Here is a 22,047-nt window from a genome sequence, read left to right on the forward strand (position 1 = left end):
TCAGGGTGATGGCAAGGAGACCCTCCAACCTGAAAGACTTGCAAAAAGCTGGTCAGCAATTGTAGGAAGCGTTTGATTGCTGTAATAGCCAATAAAGGCTTTTCTATTAAATATTGAGAAGGGTATAAATAATTTTGTACATGCCACTTTTTGTTCAAATGTAAATAAAAAATGAGTAATATTTTTTCCACAATTATGCCTCTTGTACATCATCTTATTATCTTTTGGGAGAAGCCTGGTGTCAATTCCGTAAAAAAAAAAAAAATGACATCATCCCACGCAATAACATAACCGATACATTCATTGTGACAGGCCTGCTCAAGTTCATTTAGAAGTTAGTGTTGTATATGATCTAAGACCTGGTCTACAGCCTGCCACTCCATTTTCACAAATAGCCACACACAATGAGATGTTTCCCTCACATTGTCCAGTCGCTTGGATGGTTGCCCGGTTGGCCAATTAGGTTATGTCCACAGTGTGGTTTTTGGCAGACTAAAACCCTCTGCAAAGAATATTTGACATCGGTAGTGTGAAATACGTTACTGTGAAAAGCATTCCTCACATATGTAAAAAATTAAGGATATACCACAGTGCTGTACCTTAAAGGGATAGTTCACCCAAAAATGATAATTTTCTGTTAATTTACCCTCAGGCCTTCAGTAGAACAGTAAAGAAGGTTTTAGCTGAAACTGTGGTCCTTGGTGATTCGTAAAATGCAAGTCAGTGGCTGCATGTTTTTGAGAATAAAAAAAAGCACATCAAGGAGCACAATATTAATACCCGTGGCTCCTGTCGATAATAAAAACAAAAATCAGTCTGCAAGAAAGAATTATTTACAACATTATTACCTGTAATCCAGAGCCTCAGGCAAACAATCCAGAGTCATGTCTGGTTCACAAACGAATCATTCTTTTGAACCAGTTCTTTTTGTTGAAGTAGTTCACCAAATTGGACTGAAATGTTTGGAACAGTTCACAGTTCGAGCAGCACAGATCTACATGTTACTCAATCAAAACTCACTTTCAAATGCCTTGACAGTCACTAGAAATGACTAGAAATGAGCCAAAATACTGACATATCTGATCCTGTGATGAATTAAGTGATTTAGCGCTCCTGATTCAGTCACTGAACGGAGGAACCAGTTCGACTTGGATCGAAAGTTGATGAGCCGCAGATATGCGCATGCGTGAACCGAATACTTAAAAAAGGGGTGAAAAAAGTTTATGTGGTTTGTCATGGTTTATGTTAAATTGTGAGCTAATGAAGACTAGTTTATTCACTTTATATGCTTTAGACATGCAAAATATTCTTGTTTCATGTCATTATTGGGTATATATTATGTCACTCTGTGATTATGTAAGTGAACTAGTGAATTGAAATAGTTCATTGAAAAACTGTTCGGATGAACCAGTTCGCCAAAAGGAATTGTATTTCCCCATTTGCCTGAGGCTTTGAATTACAAGTAATAATGTTATAATGTTCAGTTTCGTACACACAGTTGTTTCACTCAAGCATGCTTTTTCTCAGAAGTCACCAGGTAAATTTGTTTCATAGAAACATGGGGCTTCATTTATACAACTTTGTTTTCCTTGTATAAGTACTGCAGGTATTTGTAAATCTAAGTAATTCTTGTCGCTTGCTAATATCGGGTAAGAATTTGGATGTTGACTGCTGCTCTTTTATATGCTAATGACATTAATTGGGGGCATTTACAAGGTGGAGATCTGAAACACATTTGAGAAATGATTTTAGATCAAATGTAGGACAGTTTCTATGCAACATTTTACAGAAAAAAGCCCCTGCTGCTTTTTTTTAAAGGCAGGCAGTAACTTAAATTCTGATTGATGCCTCATTGGCACAGGTGTCATTGCTTTCCTCGACAGCCGTATGCTATTCTTTGTCCTGATTTTTTCCACCACAGCCAACTCCTGCTGTTCAGTTAGTACACGTGTGTGGCCACAATTGTCTCCTGTCAATTCTGAGAGTGAAAGACATTATGCTGTTAATATTTTGACTATAAATGACAATTTATGTGTGTGACAGTTATACTTTATTTACTTTATTTACTATACAGTAATGACATTTACTGTGCTGCAAGTATAGTAATTTATTACTGTAGCAGATGGGTTTTCTTGGCTAAATTTTCTAATGATAGAGCTAACAGCGGACCTTTGTAGGTTAGGTTGAGCTAATCTGGCAGCTTCTGCCATGCTTCTGTTAACTGTATGGTCAATGAGGGCATTTGAAATGACAGTACGCTGCCCTATTGGACTGCTGGTTTTATTTTTGTCAGGGTTTGTAGTGACATTATTGTCACAAGTGGACAATGCTAAACATAGGTGTAAAACCTTTTGAGCTTGTCTACTTTTGACTTCTTCTGGGGGTACACTCTTAAAAATAAAGATGCTTCATGGTGTGATAGAAGAACCTTTTGTCTAAATGGTTCCATTAAGAACCTTTAACATCTGAAGAAACTTTCTGTTTCACAAAAGGTTCTTTGTGGCAAACAAGGTTCTTCAGATTATTAAAAAAAGGTAAGCAAGAAATGGTTCTTTAAAGAACCTTCGACTAAATGGTTCTTGGTGGAACCAAAAATGGTTCTTCTATGGCATCGCTTGAAGCACCTTTATTTTTAAGAGTGTAGTAGAAAATGCATTCAACTGGATTGCTTTTTGCCAAACAGCCACAAAAGGCCACTTCCTGTCTGCCTACTGACCTAATTCTTAAACATTACAGAATGTTTTGTTCAGACACCCTAGCCAGATGGTAATTAAATTTTGCCAGCTGAAATCATCAGTTTGATTTGAATAGGGTGACCATACGTCTTCTTTTTGGACTTAAAAAAAATGCATCCGGCCGGAATTCCTAAATTGCCCAAAATGTCTGGGATTTGGCTTTTACTTTCTACAGTCACCATTCGTTGTGTGTGTTTTTGTATTAAATTCTTGTGCGGGACTGTTTTCTTAATCCGCTTCCGCAAACATTCTAATATTGAATATCATTTTCGCGAATCACAGAGTCGCTATCAATATGCAGAGTATTTAAATCGCTTTGGAAGCAGCTTGTGTTGGATGTAGGGTTGCCAAATCTTGTACAAAGTCTTATTTTTTTCCACAGAATTGGGATGTTGGGATGATTTTCTCCCGTGGGTTAAAAGTTTGAAATATTGCATACATTCCATTTGAATGAAATGCTTGTATTACAAAAAAATTGCATACCTGTGATAAAACTGTGGTAGATATTAGTTTTGTGAAGGATGGCCACTGTGGTAGAAAGCTTTTTAGTTTATGATCAATCTGCATAACAGTGACATGTAAATATGTAGTTTTGGTATGGGAATGACATATTTTGATACCAAAACTAGATACCCCCACCTCTCCTACGCCCTATGTCCTCTTTTTTGAAAACTAAAATATGGTCACTCTAGGTTTGTAGGCAAAAAAATTTAAAAAGCATTATGTTCTCTTATCAGTATCAGGACAGAAACCCACATTCAGCGTTTAGTGTAGTTTTCTGTTGTCCCCTTTTGCGTTCATAAGCAAATTGTGTGAATGCAATTCACAATATTAGATCAGAATATCACACACACATTCACCTGTCCATAGACCAGGGTTAGGCAAGTTTGGTGCTAAAGAACCATTGTCCTGCAGAAAAGTGGGCAAAAAAAGAGAGATTAAAACTGCAGGCGTATGTCTCCCTCATCTCCTTTGATCCACAAAAACGCATCTTAATACCAAGTGTAAATAAGGCCTTGATCCATCTGCTTGTTTAGTCTCTCTTCACTCTGTGCAAGAGATATTTGTACTTTAAATATTCTGTGCATATTTGTACTTTGCATATTCTCACACACAGTGAGGAAAATAATTATTTGATCCCCTGCTGATTTTGTAAGTTTTCCCACTTACCAAGATATGAACTTTGAAAATGAATTTTATGGTAGGTTTAACAGAGAGAGGAAGGGGAAAAAAAGCACTTTTAAAAGTTTTAAATTGATTGAGTGAAATAAGTGAATTAAGTATTTGATCTCTTACCAACCAGCAAGAATGTCTCCCACAGATTGCTTATGGGCCCATGTGGAACACATATTAGTCAAGTTAAGTCTTTATTGTCATTTAGGGGAGAGCGGGGCACAACCTAACACTTTTTGAATTTCACGGTTTATGTAAATCCACTTGGGGTTCAGAGTACAATTTTTATCCACATTATTTTCACACTTGTCCACTACAAATATATCACTTTGTTTCATATTTACAGTGTATACGTTTTTAGTTATTTACCTCAAAAGAAAGGAAGTGAAATGTGACAACATGCCCCGTAGGTGGAGTACATTGTAACATCTGAGGGGCACGTTGTAACACGACCATATGACAGCTTAAAATGTTATCTGATCGAATGAAAAAAAAAAAAAAAAAAACACAAACTAAAATATTTTGTCAGTAAAATACATGTGTTAACTTTTTCAAATGAAGTAATGACGTTTTTTAAAAAAAAAATATATATATATAATAATCTAATTTTGGAGTTTGACAGTGAACACATCGCAACAATGCTTTGAACGGCCCTGATCACAACACACAGCTGTAACTTTCCACAAAACTTTCCAGCTTGTAGCTTCCTAGTAACTATTCAGACCTTGATTAGCTTGTTCATCTCTGCAGGGCTGTCAAAGCCACTGGAGGGCAAGCCTGCAACCATTAGCTGAAAAAGTGTAACAGCTAATGCGAACGATTCTGGTCTGGGAGTACGTGGGTAAGGAGACCAGAGGCTGCTTTTTTTTTTTTTTTAATGGAGGAGAGGCTTCACTACGCTGAATAAACAGCTTTTTAGAGCAAGCAACTTATCATTTAATGAATCGATAGCCTATCCGTTAATCTTCAAAAAAAATTTCGCTAAACAATACTTTTGGAATTAACTATTTTTGTTTGCCATGAAAAATAGGAAGAGAAGTCACTGACTTTTTGTGACAGGTGGGATTTAGCTTACGGCGCTTCCCATTCATTCCGATGCTATCTATAAACTGAATTTCAGACTGACTGAACTCTGAATGAAATTCAGTGATGTCATGGCTGTAATGTGATTGGTTATTAAGGGACATGTGATCCGTTATGCTTTCTCCAATAGTAAGTGTAACACAGTTTGTAGATCGGGAAGAAGGAGGCAGGAACCAGCAAACATTTAAATACTTTAATAAAATTAACAAACACAAAAGTAAAGCAGCAGCCTCTCGCAGACGACTGCCACACACAAAACACAAAATAAATTCCAGGCTTGGTCCCCTCTCATCTTGCACTGTCGTCACTCCTCCTTTTATCCTTCCGGAGCTCCTTAGTTGGACTCGAGGCAGGTGAGTGGCACAGGTGTCGCTCATTATCATTAACTCCACCTGCCCCACTCACTGTAGTAATACAGAACCTCTCATCTCCATATAGTAAGATAATCTCTGGGGCTGAGGCTCTTCAGGAATGGCGTTTACCAACTCTGATCTAAATGAATCAGAGAAGGCTTGGAAAAAAGTGCTGTGGTCAGATAAGGCCAAAACTGAGATCTTTGGAATTAACTCAACTCGCTATGTTTGGAGGGAGAGAAATGGTGTGTGGAGAAAACATATTTGCAGTGTGTTTCTAAAATTATTACGTTCCGAGCAGATTTGCTGGCAAAAGCCATTTTAGCCCTGCAGAAAAAAAACAATAGAAACCATAATAATAATAATAATAATAATAATAATAATAATAATAGTTTATTTGTATAGCACTTTTCATGCACAAATGCATACCAGAATGCAAACCAAAATGCATATCATGGTAGAACCATGTTGAGACTTAAAACTCAAATCACAATCAAAAATGACATCCATGTTCTTTACCTCTTTCCTTACCTCTTTTCTTAAAGCTAAGGAACCCAAAATGAAATATATAATTGTATATCATCAGCTTAAAGATGGTAATTCATGTCGTTTCTGAATTATATTACCCAAAGTTCTGTATTCCTTTACACTTTCTCTATATTTTGTATACAAATAAGTGTGTGAGCAAATACACTGACAGATTTATTGCATTAAAAAAAAAAAAAAAAAACATCACAAACTTTTTAATGGTTTTACTGGTTATAATGGGAATTGTACTGGTTTTAATGGTGCCTGTTGGTCATTAATGGTAACTGGTCACCTTCTATTGGTGACTTGTTAAAACCACTAAGTCCTAATGGAACATGTCCTAAAAAATTACAGGAAAACATTTTTAAATGGAATTAAATTAGAATTTATGTGATGTTTCTATTGTGTTTTCAGCAGGGAGGATAGTTTGTGATTTGGTCTCTTCACTACTCCTAACATTTCACAGATTTAAGAGCTAAAATTCATATTTTTCTTCTAAACCGGCATGTTATGAGCTACCTTTAGCCTTCAGATGTTTTCTGAATACAGGCCGTGGTTTATACCTTACCAACACACAATTATTAGAATAGATAAAAATCTACTGCCAGCTGCATGGTTAAGCTTCAACCTTGAGCAAACACAATTGAACCAGCTAAGATCTTCAGGAGCACTTGTTAATTACAGACAGGTGTGTTTGATTAAGTTTGGAACTGAATTCTGCAGTAATTATGATCCCCAGGAACAGGTTGGGCACCCCAGTACTGAGAATTAAAAATATGCTATAATGTCTGGAGAAAAAAAGCATATTTAATGGTCTCTTGTGGGATTTGTACTATTATCATTTTTAAGCTTACAAATGAGCATATCTTGGATGTTTGATTTATTTCAGATATTAATGGGAAAGTGAAAGAAATCTTAAAAAAAGAAGATTTAGATTCATTTTAGGGATTGGTTCCTAATTGAAAATAGAGCAGTTCACATAAAACATAAAATAGTACATATAATTAATAAAAGAGGTCCAGTCTTAAAATCTTAAAATGCATTTTTCAAAATAAATACTAGACAGAGTCATGAGGATGGCTGTGGATAAGCAAATCTCTTACTGATTAAAAGTACAGATGCATTTTCATGTGTGTCACTCAGAAAGAAAAAGTGCTCTGCAAAAGGAAATAAAGTACAAAATCATAGGGATTTAATTGTAATTCTAAGGAGAAAGTAGAGAGTCATCTTAGAAGAAATAGACTTGGCTCTGCATAGGAGAGCACGCATATTACAACTGGATCTAAGAGTACGAGTAATGCCCCGTAAAATTGATTGGTTATCAGTCTGACAAACAATTAGCGCAAGAATTGAACGCATTTTATTATTAATGTTGAGGATTTTACCAGTGAAATGAATGGACTGTAACAATGCATAATACGTGTGTGATAAGATGGATGTTATTCCAGTTTTTTAAAGAAGGAAGTTAATGAAATCTTATGGCCCAGATAAGATTGGAGGACATCTGATCAGCTCCTGTTTTCTACAATATTTTCCAGAAGTCTCTTAATCTTCACAAAATACCTCATTTGTTCAAAGAGGCCATAATATGCCTCATAGGAAAGATAAGATATCCAAAAACATCAAATGATGCTCTTACATCATTGGTGATGAAATGTTATCGGCATGTTTTTTAGATCTCTTGCAGCGTCAACAGTTGAGAATGATTTAATAAATATAATTATGAAACACTTAAATGGAGGAAACATAAAAGACAGCTCTTTTGTAGTTCTCTTCTGCTTTTAATACTATGCAGATACATGTTTTAGTAAGAACATTTATTCAGATTTTTTTTTAGGTAAATCTTTGTTCTTTCACACTTTCTCTACATTTTGTATACAAATGAGTGTGTAAGAAAATACACTGATTTATTTTAGAATTTGCAGATGACACTCTCAGGGAAGGTTACTTTTAAAAGAAATGCATTACAATGAGCATTACTCACTTAAAAAAAATAGTTACTTTTTATGCAAAGTAATGCATTAAATTACTTTTCTCATCTGGGCTGGGCATTTATATATATATATATATATATATAAATGTAAAAGCCCTTTCGCCCCAAAAGGGAAATGAATAAACCTCAGGCTGAAGGAAATGTAAATTCACGTCTGTTCAGTAAGTCAAAAAATAAAAACATTAAGCAACTAGGGTTAGTTGTTTGAAAACTCAAGTATTTTCTTGTAAAATAAAAAGTAATGCATTACTTTACTAGTTACTTTAAAAATAGTGATCTGATTATGTAACTTGCATTATTTGTAATGCATTACATCCAAATATTTACACTGTTATAATATGTTAAGTAGGCATGTGGTGAATTATTTTATTATATGGTGTGACAATGCTTTATGTACAAAATACTAAAGATCAAGCCGTCCTGTTCCACAGCCAACTTACATAAAAGGTCAAATGGTGGAATGGGTTTGCAGCTAGAAATATCATGAAATTACTATTGACAAGATGCATTTTGATGTGCATGCTGTGGCAGTATGTATGAAACACCAGCAGCGATTTCCCTCTCTGCAGAGGTTCTCTACATTTATTATTAGCAGGACTCTAATGCTCATGTATTATAAATCTTACATTCAATCTGTAATTCATTTTTTTGTTATGGCAGTTTAAATTTTAAACATATGAACTTTCTGAATGGTGTTGTTAATCAGTGTGGCAAGATCACAGGTGTTAAACAGATTAGGTTATCAATTATCAATGAACGGTCTGTTTTGCAAAAAGCAATAGCTATTCTTGGTGATCCAAACACCCCACTGTTTACCAATCTAGAGTGCTTTCTTCTGCCTAAAAACAAACAAACAAACAAACAAAAAACGTCAGTATAAGCAGATTTGGCTGACATGTTTTGCTTGCCCCAGACAATGTGATTTGGACTATATTTATAAATTTTGTAAGGCATATAACAAGAAAATCAGGCCTTTTATAATGGCTGTTTTTGCAGCAGAGGAAGGTGTTGTCAAATTCAAAAAATATCAGCACGCTGCTTTTGCATGCAGAGCCGTCTGGAGGATTTCATCTGACATTATACATAGAGGGGGGAAATTTTGCACAAAAACAAGCATTAAAAACTAGCATTCATGTAACTATAAATTTTAGTTTATGAAAATGTATCATATGATATTTACTAGCCACTTTTCTTTACTCTCAAGGACTCACTTATCCATATATATATATATATATATATATATATATATATATATATATATATATATATATATATATATATATATTATAAACCGTATGGTATCGTGATGCCTGTTTTGTGGCTTTTATTAATTTAATTTCAGTTAACACAATTTATTATTTAAAATAATATTTTTTTATGTTTTTTTTTTTTTTTTTTACAGAATACTATTTTTATACAAAAATTACCAACTAGTATAGTTATTTATTTGTTCAAAATAATTTCTTTGATTTCACACAGCATTTCAGTGTGGTTTTCACAGCTCAGACTGTATAATGCAGTCCAGCTATTTTATTTTTATATGTAAGCATCTAAAATTATGAATAAAATGAAGTAAGAGGCTTCTTTTCTTCTTCTTTTCTTCAAATCATTCAGGGCTCAAACTGGAAGACCTGTATTTAAACACTGTTTACTGTTTTGATTTACTGACTAAGAAACCATGTCAGAGGTTTCAGTGTGAATAGTTTGGCCAGTTCACTGAAAAGAAAAAACTGACTCCAAAGAATGATTAATTTTCAAATTATAGGGGCATACATAATAACTCCTATAATATCTGCAGTGAAAATGTATGCACTTATGGCACATATGGCCGTACAGCTGCAGGTACCACTGTTGTATCTGTTTTGGTCTAGAGAAGAATACTGCTTGATTGCAATTTTCACTCTGGCTCAGCAATGTGATGCTGTTTGTGAAACTGGGGAAAAATAAATATTCAGTATGGAACTCATATTTTAGAAAGCACACAACTCTCCCCACAAACTAATGTAAGTGGAATCAGAAGACCTAATAACAACAGTGCTAATTATTTCATCACTGTCTATACTAGCCCTGCTGAAATAAAAAACACACAGCTAAAACCAGCCTAGAAATCTATGTACTGATGTAAAGTTGATTCTTGATTCAGCAAACTGAAAATAAGACATGGTGATTGTCGTAAAATATGGCAAAGTTTGAGGCGCAACATATTTCTATATTACTTTCTTTTTTTATGTATTTTCTTTTTCATTGCGACACAATAAAACAATGTTACAAGAATGGATACCAATTCACATATAATTGAAGCTTTAATAGTTTAAACATAACTATTATTTTTGACTCTAAATCATCTCTAGAACCTTAAATAAAGATTAAAAGTAGGAAGTAGATGCAAGATCACAGAGCAGCTTTCAGTTTGAGTCCTGATTCTGTCACCATCTATTTGTTATAAACCATGGCGTATTACTAATTAACTAAGTTTCTAAAGCAAATTATATCATAACATATTTATATAATTTGCCAGTGTGGCTCTGCTGTGTTGCACTTTGCTGTCAATAGATAGAGTAGGCGAGAGTTTGCTGCTCTGAAATGCAGCAAAAGTGTAGGCACACAGAGCATCTCGACATCAGCTGCCCGTCACTGCATTAATGGCTATGTGGGAGTCAAGGCCCTTGTTATTAGATATTTATTTATTTCTTTCACTGTGTGTGGCAAAATGATGCAGCAAGCCTTTTTGTGTTTAAAAATAGTTAAAGCAGAAAATGAAAATAGAAATCCTTGCAATTTTCACTGTAAATTAAAGGTGTTTTGTACTTCAAAAGTACATCTATTGCAAGTCGCTTTTATTTATATGGCACTTTGTACATTTGTATCAAAGGAGCTTCACAGTAATAAACAGGAAAGCAACAGAATTAATGTTTTCATTAATTGGGAAACAAGTTCAATTGGGCTATACGCTGATGGAAATAGTGTTATTATTCAACTATCAACAATCAAGTTCGACATTTACTTCAATGACAGTGCAGATGTTGCAAAATTTGTCAATGTCCTCAAGCTCATAGTTTTAGTGGAGGAAGGGCTGACGACTCCAGGGGGCCAACCAACGGCGGCGGAGCAGGTGGTGGTGGAGCCCGAGGCAGACAGCCGAGGATTCGGAGCCCAAGGCTCAAGCGACTGAGGAGGAGATCCAGAGGGCCGCGGCGGAGAGAGCGACAAGGCGTAGGCGGATTATTGGAGTCCTGAAGCGATGGTGCTCCACTGTAACATCCTCCGTTGCGTGTGATGTAGCTGGGTCTTGCACCTGGTTGGGCGGGATAGTTGGATCATCTTATGGGAAGATAACTGTTTTTCACTTCACAGAGTAATAATGTGAAGAACCTAATTTAACATTAAACTATTACATGAAAGATGCCATTAAACATGGCACTTTGAACATGAAGCATTGATCTCCTGGAGCACCCAGAGGGTCATAGCGATCTAGGACATGCAGAAGGTGGAGCCCAAGGCTCAAGCGACCGAGGCGGAGATCCAGAGGGCCGCGGCGGAGAGAGCGACAAGGCGCAGCCGGATTAGTGGAGTCCTGAAGCGATGGTGCTCCACTGTAACATCCTCCGTCGCGTGCGATGTAGCTGGCTCTCTCACCTGGTCGGGCGGGATAGGATCAGGCTCCTTGGCATATGAATATTGTCATACTAACAGTATGGTTTATTCTAATCCATTACATACCTTTCTATCAAAGTTATCTGACAATACCAAGAAGAATTTGTTCTGACACAGTTTAACTCTTGAGTTCTCATATGTGACCCTGGACCACAAAACCAGTCTTAAGTCGCTGGGGTATATTTGTAGCAATAGCCAAAAATACATTGCATGGGTCAAAATTTTTGATTTTTCTTTTATGCCAAAAATCATTAAGAAATTAAGTAAAGTTCATGTTCCATGAAGATTTTTTGTAAAATTCCTACTGTAAACATATCAAAATGTAATTTTTGATTTGTAACATGCATTGTTAAGAACCTAATTTGGACAACTTTAAAGGTGATTTTCTCAGTCTTTTTGATTTTTTTGCATCCTCAGATTTCTGATTTCAAATAGATGTATCTCAGTCAAATAGTGTCCTATCCTAACAAATCATACATCAATAGAAAGCTTATTTATTGAGCTTTCGTATGGTGTATAAATCTCAGTTTTGTCAAATTTAACCTTATGACTGGTTTTGTGGTCCAGGGTCACATATATTTTATTACCATTTTCTAAACTATAGTGAATAAACTGATAATGTAAGAAATGTTGAAGGTGTCTGAATACATTTGGTTTGACTGTACATCTGCCAAATGTTTTTGTTTAAATCTAGTGTTTAGCGCATGTTGTGTGATGGGTAGGTTTAAAGGATGGTGCTGGGTTGAATTAGCTGACAGAAAAATATGATTCATTTGAAATAAAATCAAAAGTCTATGCAATGTCCTTACTAATGTATGTGTGTCGATGACCTCATCCTCCTTTCCTCAGGAACCAGCTAATGCACTTGACCTTAACAGTAAATGTAGTTATGGAAATTGGCGGGGACTTGTCAGCTGACTGACAGATTTGTGAGATCTGAAAGAACTAAAGTGAATAGATATTGCATGAGTTAGATCATCTTATGGGAAGATAACTATTTTTCACTTCACAGAGTAATAATGTGAAGAACCTTATTCCACATTAAACTATTACATGAAAGATGCCATTAAACATGCCACTTTGAGCATGAAGCACTGATCTCCTGGAGCACCCAGAGGGTCATAGCGATCTAGGACATGCAGATGAAGCCCTGCGGGGGGTGCAGAAGGTCCTTAACAATCTGGAACATGCTGATGAAAGTACCTTGAAGTGAAGGTTTGCTTATTGGAGCTTGACTTTGTTGCAGATGTGTCTGTATTGGCTTCTTCTCAAGGCCAGAGGCTTGAGATCTTGGTCAATCTGCATTTGTTTCTCTGTGATAGTGAATCAAGACATGCTGTGTTGTTGCTGCATAAGCTGAAAGCACAGAACTTTTGGCTGTTAATGTCTCTCCTCATTGGACTCAGAGCATAGAGTGTCTTTACTACTTTAGGATATGGAGGAGATGAGGAGAGTTTGGTTTGAACAGTGACTTTAAGATTTTATCGCATTACTCACTTCTCAAAACATCCCCAAAATAATTCTGGCACTGTACTGAATGTAGAGTTCAGACATGATGAAAGAATTCTAAACTATCATGTATGCTTACAAGCACCTAAATTTGTGAAAAACTGTTGTATTCCAAATAGCTGTCAAAATGAATACTTCTTTAAGTCTCAGATTTTCAGGAGAAAAAATTGGGGACAAATCGCCCTAAAACTGTCACTGTAAAAAAATAAATAAATAAAAAATAACATTTATGGTAAAACTGGCAGCTGTGGTTGCCAGAATTCTGTCGTAAAAAATACGATAGCAACAATATGGGTTTTATGGATCCAAAAACGGTATACTACCGTAAAATTACCAATACAGTTATTCACCGTAAATAGTAGGGGACCTTACCGTTAGCCAATTAATATGTTTTTACTGTAGAATTTTGACATTCTTTTACTGTTAAAATCACGGTCATTTGTCTTGTTGCATATAATGTATATTCATATATTTTCCATGAGGAAGTGCACCAAAATAAACAATTCAAACTCCAATGTTGCACCACAACATATGGGTTATGATGGAAATCGCAGTTGCCATCTGAATCTTTTTCATTTGCGTTCTTTCCCATTCACTCATTCGCCATGAAGCCATATGTTATTATGCTATCTTTATTTTGCTCATGACTAATTCAGCAAAACTCCAGTTCCTGCCCACTTCCCATTGCTCCAGTTTCTGCCAAAATCCCATTGCCTAACATCTTGGATTTTGTTGAAAACATACTAACTGTTTCTTTGATAGGTTTTTACAGTGTAGTGTGAGCCTTGCTTTATGGAACAGCAGAGATACAGCGTTATCTTGGTTAACGCTGTAAACAAAGCAGCTGCGCTTATAAACACTATTTTAATATTTCTGAAGACAAATAGTTTGAGCATTGTGAACAGTGAGCTTGATCTGCCTATTACAGTATTTTCTCCTCTTTACAGACTTCATACAATTTCACACAAATTACAGTTTTAGAAATGATTGCAATGCAGTTTGTGTGCAATTCTGGAATAGGAATCGGCCAAAATAAAACTAAAAACTGCTTCCAGCAAATGCTTTTGGCAATGTATGGAATGCAGTCCAAACATGATGGAAGAATGTTGATCTATCATACATGTATTAATTTACATAAAGCAATGTTACTCAGTGCACGACTCGCAAGCCTCATGTGGCTCACCAAACTTTAATTTGTGGCTCTCATGGCAGTAAATAATACGATATGATCAATACAGAGAAAAAACATTAAAAGCAAGCAGGACAGGGCTATGCATAACCCATTAAAAAAATCACATAGTGTCTACACCGGAAGCGGCGTAGCAAAAGACAATAGAACCCAATTAGGGCTTTATGATTTCCATGATGCGGAAAAAACGGACGGAATCTCAGAATCCAGTCATAAAAGCAGCATTTACTGTATAACGCGAAACATCAGTTTGTTAAGGTTTGGATGAATAAATCAAAAGTAGGTCATTACACTTAAATCAAATCCCAATAAGGACTAGTATCTGTAAATATTAAGCTGCAAATATACCATTTAAATATGAATCCTACATGTCTTTTTATCAATGAATGCCACAGTGACATGACACTCATAGTGTTTTCTGCGTCTTTCGTCTTGCTAAATGAGGACATAAATATATGAACAACAGTCAGTGTCTCTATTACAAAAAATAATTACAAATAATTACCTAAAACAGTGGAAATACAGGATGGACTATATAGACTGGATATAGACTAGAAAGATATTTAAACTTCCTCTGCACTTACGTCCATGACATTGACAGTTTGGAGTTGTTTTGATCTATCCAACTCTTGACGCCGAATGTGCTCTTCTTAGAAGCAAATAACTTTAAAAAACTTTTAAAAATACCCCATTTGTATTGCATTGCATATTGTATGTTCAGGGATGACAGACTGATAAGCAGACATGCTGTTTATGACTGGATGTAATTTTGATACCTTGTGGTAAAAGTGGCTCTCCTATTGACTTCGTCCTATAAGTGAGGCTCTCATGAAAAAAAAAATAGTGAGGACCACTGTATTAAAGTCCCCATGAAATCAAAATTGAAGTTTTTTGGCTTAAAGTATGAATATGTTAGTCTACAAGCTAATATGTTGCAAAACATTTACCAATTCAAAACTTAATATGGATCAACGATTTCAGCTTCTCATCAACTTTGTCAAATCAAATTGTCTCTAGATTCCAAAGCATCCTGTCCCCTACACTATAAATAGATGCAGAAGCTGCTGCTGAAATCGATCACTTGTTCACAGAATTTGTATTTTCTGTACAGTGAATGACACATTGTGCACTATACAGGAAATAGGGTATGTTTTATAACGGAAAGCAATGTTTTCAAATATGCTTTCCCTTGGGGTAAAAAAAAAAAAAGTCTGTTTTCGGGCTGTTTCACATGAACCGCCGCAGCGTGCACATCTGCTCTGGTCCAGGGAGTGGATCATATGCGCGACTTGGCACCGACCATAAAATGTATCGAACCCATTTGAATTCTGCACAGGATAGTATATATGACATATATCTTACGCTGTCAAATGCAGCTTTGGCCCAAGTGGTGATATAAACAAAACACAATTGTTTTTTTAAAGGGGCAGGGCATATCTAGCATGTCCCGTCCCCTTTTTAAAAGAGACATTGTCTTATTATTTCAGTGCGTGTTTCGAAGCACTTTAGTGGACCTTCAACAGCTGAATTTGTGTACACTCTTGTATTACAAATAGCTATCAATACAAATACTTCTTTTAGTAAGTATGAAGTGGATTTGTTATAGTCGTGTGTCCATTTTGTGTAAGAAAGCGTGTAGAGGTCCATTACAAGATGGGGAACATACCAGCATCATGAGGCACATAACATTTTCCACATTTCCTTAAACCGCACAACCATTTCCAACACATAGTAATAATAAGAAGAAGAAATGTTTCTTGAGCAGCAAATTAGCATATTAGAATGATTTCTGAATGATCATGTGATGACTGGAGTAATGGTGCTTTGCTGTCACAGGAAAAAAAAAAAAAAACTTTTGCATTCAAACTTTAGTCATGTATCTTATCACAAATTGCAGCCAATCAGCAAACAAGAAACATTTTCATTAATTTTCCCAACAGAAAACGGAAAGCATAGCTACACTTGCAATTTACACTCTGTCTACAACGGATGTGAACGACGCAACACATTTAATCAAAAGCACATTATAATCAGTGAATCTGTCTACACTTGACATGCCAAGTTGGCAACAGCAAACGGATGCCTATTTCTAACAACAGGAGAAATAAGGATAACTGTGCCATCTACTCGTCAGCAATGTCTCTAAATCCCTTTATGCATTCTTACTCAAATTGGTCATTGTAACATGCCAAACTTGTGGGAAGTCTGGTCCATTGAGTAAAGCGCTAATTATTAGTTATTAAGTAAAGCCAAATAATGGAAAGTTTGCTGGTTTGAGTTCTGCATGGGATGATGCATGAGTCATTGCTTTTATGCAGTCAATGTGATTTCCTTAGGGTGCTTGGTATTAGGCATGGGATGATAACCGGTTTCAAGGTTTACCGCGGTTTGAAAAAGGCACGGTTTCAAAACCGGAAACAAAAAAAGTTATACCGTTCCTACGATATGCGCATTTTCTGTGTCAAAGTGAAAGCGCAGGACTCCCTACTAGGTTGTGTTTGTGCGTCCCTGCAGAGAAAACAATGCAGCCCCTCCCCCACCGGTTAGTGCTCAGGCGCGTGTCTGTGTTTGTGCACGTGATCCACAGTCAGTGAGATTCAGCAGTAATATAAGTTCAGGACGGCCAAAGGAGGTGAACCCCCACAACACAGAGTGGGGAATAGCAGACTATATGTACTAATTTTACGTTTCTGTGAACTTTAGCACAACAATTAAGTTAAAGTGAAATCACGTCTTTGCTTTTAAGCCTTCTGTCACGTTAAAGGTGCAGTGTGTAGGTTTTGTGGCATCTAGCGGCGAGATTGTGAATTGCAGCAGAGTACCGCTCACCCCTCCCTTTACAGAACTACGGAAGCCGATACAGGATTTAAATCTCACCTTTTTTTTGACAGCAACGAATAGTGAGATTTCTTTTAAAATGTAATTTAAGGAATTATATTAACTTTATCATTCAATAAAACTATGTTATTGTGAATATTACTTGTTCATCATTGTGTCAGTGTTTTTTTCGCAAGCTGATTCTATGTTAATAAAAACATAATGGTTAATTAAGGTCTTTATGCACCCCTGAAAACATAGTTATTGCACCACTGTCTAGAGATCATCTTAAATATTACACGGGGCACCTTTAACACAAGTGACTGCAATTTAATTTAATTAAGAAGATTCAATTATTTATTTGAATTATTTTGCCTTCTGTTCCATGTTACAAAATGTTCTATATGTTTCCTAAAATAAAATATACTGTAATCCGTTTGGGGAAAAAAAGGTTGTTTTTTTTACCCAGACATTTAAATGTAACATTGTAGAGCAGTGATTACAATACCGTAATACCGTGAAACCGTGATATTTTTATCCAAGGTTATCATACCGTCAGAATCTTATACCGGCCCATGCCTACTTGGTATCGTAATTGCTGATTGCATTTCTATTTACTCTTGTGTCTGTCATCTGCCCAAAGAACTGAAGAGATGTCAAAATTGCATGAGATATTGCTTGAGAGATTTGAGGACCATCACTGGTCTTATGCCACCTTTTTAAGTGGGATCTCTTGCTCTCTTTCTGTTTGAAGAGGTCTGGAGTCTGTCTCCTCTTCTGCTCTCGTGAATATTTTAAGGGCTTCAATGTGGAAAATAGTTTTGTTTCCCCCGAGAACATTATTTCCCAGCAACCTTTGATTGTTCGCCGCAGTCAGTCCTCAGAACTGGAGCTGACACCTTAGTAACAACATGTGCCAATTATTCTTGGATGGAGCTTTGTTCCAGGGAGTTCTTTTGTTGGTGGTGGTGGTGTGTTTTATTTTATTTTTCAGAGAACATGCCTGTGGTACAAGACCCATTGTCAAACCACCATACTTTGACATTTTGCATCCTGAAAAAGGCTAAAAATGTTACATTTTATGTGTCCATCACAATAGCATATTTATTAGTGATTTTGAAATGCATTTTTTACATTTTATAATTTGCATTTAGCAATGTTTTGTTAATTAAGGTGACTGTTTAACTAATTACTTTTTCTTTTTTTCTAACAGGGATTCTTCGTGTCTGTATTTTACTGCTTTCTTAATGGGGAGGTGAGTCAATGATGTGTTTAATTTCATGGATGGACAGAACTGGGAGATGACTATCAATATACACAAGCCCTTTCCACAGCCATATCACCCCGCCACCTTATCTGTTCTCTGCCGCCCAAGTCTATTATTATGTGGGAGGCTATTTACACTGACTCGCTTCCCACAAACACCAAGACGAACAAAGCAATTTATCAGCACCCCGCAAACTGCTCTCTTTTAATAGGGCCGTTTTTATTACTTATAGGATGCCTCTTCAGTCACCTGTAGCGTTATCTTCTTAATATTAGTATCACTTGACACATCTGTCATTCTCTCTAGTGATTTCCCCTTTATATGTCAAAACAGAAAGGTGAAACTGATATTATTTTTGCGTGTATCTATATGTTTAGATATAAGCTGGCTCACATATAGAATGTTTCCACATTTTTTAAATCTGTGGAAACTGTTAAAAATGTAAATTTTGTGGAGTCACTTTTATTGGTAGTTGACAGCATTATAAATTAGCCAGAATATTTAATAACTGAACATGCAAGAGACTACGCATGCATCAGTATTTGGCGTTATAGGAACATTATTTTCTTAACCCTGTACAGAATCACAAATGAACTAAAGTTATTTACAGTGCCTTGCGAAAGTATTCATACCCCTTCATTTTTCTCACATTTTGTTATGTTGCTTCCTTATGTCAAACGTCTTTAAATTACTTCCCCCCCCACAACATTTTACACTCTATACACCATAATGTAAATGCTAAAAACATCTTAGCAAAAAAAAAAAAAAAAACTAAAATGATTGCATAAGTAATCATACCCTTATCTGGGACAGTTGGGACCTCTCCGGAGCATTCGTATTTATTGTAGATGTTACTACACTTTGAGTGGAGTTAACCTGTGGCAAATTCAACTGAGTCGGTATGATTTGAAAAGACAAACATCTTAATAATAGTCTAATAGCTGAAAATACATTTCAGAGCATAAACCAAGCCCTGAGGTCAAGATAACTGCCTGTAGAGATTAGACATAGGATTGCATCAAACCACAGATCTGGGAAAGAGTTCAGAAAACAATTCTGCTGAATTGAAGGTTTACAGAAGCATGTAGTCTCTGTTACCCTTAATAGAAGAAGTCTGAAACAACCACAGCACTTCCTAGAGCTGGCCTCCTGGCTAAATTGAGCACTTGATGGAGAAGGGCTTTGGTTAGAGTGGTGACCAGGATCCTGATGGTCACTCTAGTTGAGCTACATGATCAAATATGGAGATGGGAGAAACTTACAGAAGGACAATCATCACTGCAGCAATCCACTGATCTGGGCTCAATACTGTACTTATTTCAGTCTTTTTATTTTTAATAAATTTACAAAGTTGTGACAATTCTGTTTTTGCTTGGTCATAATGGTGTGTGGACTGTAGATTGATGTGGGAAAAAGCTATTTAAAGCAGTTTAACATAAGACTGAACAATATAACAAAACATGTAAAGAATTAAGGGGTATGAATACTTTTGCAAGACACTGTAATTCACAATTGAATTACTGTTTGGGTTCCCTGCCAGATAAACATTTGTTTATTCTTTTTTCTTTTTCTTTTTAGAATGTTATTCTGCCATCTAATTGCCTGTCTTCCTATCTGATATGCATTTTGGGGTAATTATGTAATTTTTTATGACCCCTTGCAAGAACACTTTTCTAATCGAGATGACTCTGTCATCAAGCTCATCTTACCAAATATCTAGACCACCAACATCAAATCAAATCATGTCAATACCAACTGTCACTGTGTCTGCTTGTCATTCTTTTTTTTTTTTTCCTCACAAAATATATAATTTGCTTAGATGGAAACAAAAACATCATCTTTTACGACTGACCGATCAAATTAAGAGAGGTTTAAAGACACAATATGTTACTTTTTGTATTCAAATATCCAAAAGCAACTAGAACAGTGTTATACATTTTGCTGGCTTGTGAACTTACATAATCCTAAATGTTTCCAAGAATGTTTAAATCCAGAGAAATAAGCAATTTTAACTAGTGAAATGGACCGTGTCATTGCATCACCTGCCAATGATGTCGTACACCCTCAGTTGGAAACCCCAAAGACACTTTAATATGTTATGTTATTTTATTAGACGGGTGACACAGAGTAGCATTATAACCAAACTTTTCAACACACTCAAATGAATCTAGTATGAAAAAACAGTGCCGTTTTACATCACATATGCATGACTGGAAGGAGAAGAAGCGACTGACTGTAGCATAATAAACGCTCAGCTGCATTAACAACCTTGTTTCGCTTCCACGACTTTCAGCCCCACCCTACTTCATACTACAGTGACCTTAAGTCTTTAATACGTTATCTCACCCAGGAACATGATTTCTGTCCAAGTCCCGTTGGATTGCATCAGCTTTGGGAATAAAGACAACATCTCCTATGTTTCGACACTCACGGCATCATCAAACTACGCCTTTGTTTCTTTCTTTGTTTTGAATATGCACCCTCTAGCAAGGAAAACTTACATATTGTGCCTTTAATATGAATTTGGTCATAATATGATCATCCAGGTCTTTTTTAATACCTGTTAATACCTGGGCTTTTCTTTTTGGCGTTTTTTCTTTGTATTTTTGATACCTAGAAGTCGGGTCCATGTTGCTCGCTCCATTTTAATTAAAATCTTCCACTTAATTGAAGACTAAACTATTATAATGTATGGGTCAAAATTATTGATTTTTCTTTTATGACAATAATCATTAGGATATTAGGTAAAGATCATGTTCCATGAAGATATTTGGTAAATTTTCTACTATAAATATATCAAAACTTAATTTTTGATTAGTAATATGCATTGCAAAGAACTTAATTGCGACAACTTCAAAAGGCAATTTTCTCGATATTTCAGGTTTTTTTTGTTTTTGCCACCCTCAGATTCCAGATTTTCAAATAGTTGTATCTCAGCCAAATATTTTCCTATCCTACACCATACATACAGTGCCTATAAAAAATTATCATACCACTTTAAAATAGTTACTTTATTTATCATACAGCCTGAAATCAAACCCCATTCCAATAACTTTTCCAGCTTTATTTACAATTTTGGTCTTACGACATCAAACCAATGAAACAAAAAACACAACAGTTCTGCAAATTAATGTAAAACAACAACAACAACAACAACAAAAAACTAGAACAACAGGGTTGGAAAAGTCATTAGTCCCTTGCTTTAATACTTCGTAGAGCCACCTTTTACTTTAATTACAGCCAAATGTTGGGGGCGTAACTATTAACGATTGCGACTATTACGTAACAGTCTGTGTTATGTTGGAATTGACCTATTTTTCGGTGGTCTTTTGCAAACACCAGATTTATATAAGGAGGAGGAAACAATGGTGTTTGAGACTCACGGTATGTCATGTCATGTACAGAACTGTTATTATTCAACTATGCCAAGGTAAATGCAGTTTTCCATTCTATGGCACCTTCAAGAATTTGGATGTACTTGGCAGCATCCATTTTCCCTTCAATCCTGACCAATCGCCACCACCATGCTTCACAGTAGGTATGGTGTGTTTTGGGTGGTGTGCGGTGTTTGCTTTTCATGAAACATCGCGTCTGGAGTTCAGTCCAAAAAGGACTATTTTGGTCTCATCACACCATAGCACCTTTTGCCAGAAGGTATCAGACTCTTTCAAAGCACAAACGAGAAAAGGCTTCTTTCATGCCACCCTGACATACAGGCTAGCTTTGTGTAAAACTTTGGAGATAGT

At 35.9% G+C, this 22,047-nt stretch overlaps 1 protein-coding gene across 1 annotated transcript in view; it reads left to right on the forward strand.

Moving 5' to 3' along the window:
• Positions 1 to 22,047, forward strand: part of LOC141344265 (corticotropin-releasing factor receptor 2) — a 117,879-nt gene that overhangs the window by 87,510 nt on the left and 8,322 nt on the right. Inside the window, exon 11 of the mRNA XM_073849097.1 lies at positions 18,248 to 18,289. Within this exon, the coding sequence (XP_073705198.1) occupies positions 18,248 to 18,289 (42 nt within the window). The remainder of the gene's footprint in view (positions 1 to 18,247; positions 18,290 to 22,047) is intronic.

Source organism: Garra rufa, chromosome 10 (assembly GCF_049309525.1).
Source record: "Garra rufa chromosome 10, GarRuf1.0, whole genome shotgun sequence".
Classification (NCBI taxonomy): domain Eukaryota; kingdom Metazoa; phylum Chordata; class Actinopteri; order Cypriniformes; family Cyprinidae; genus Garra; species Garra rufa.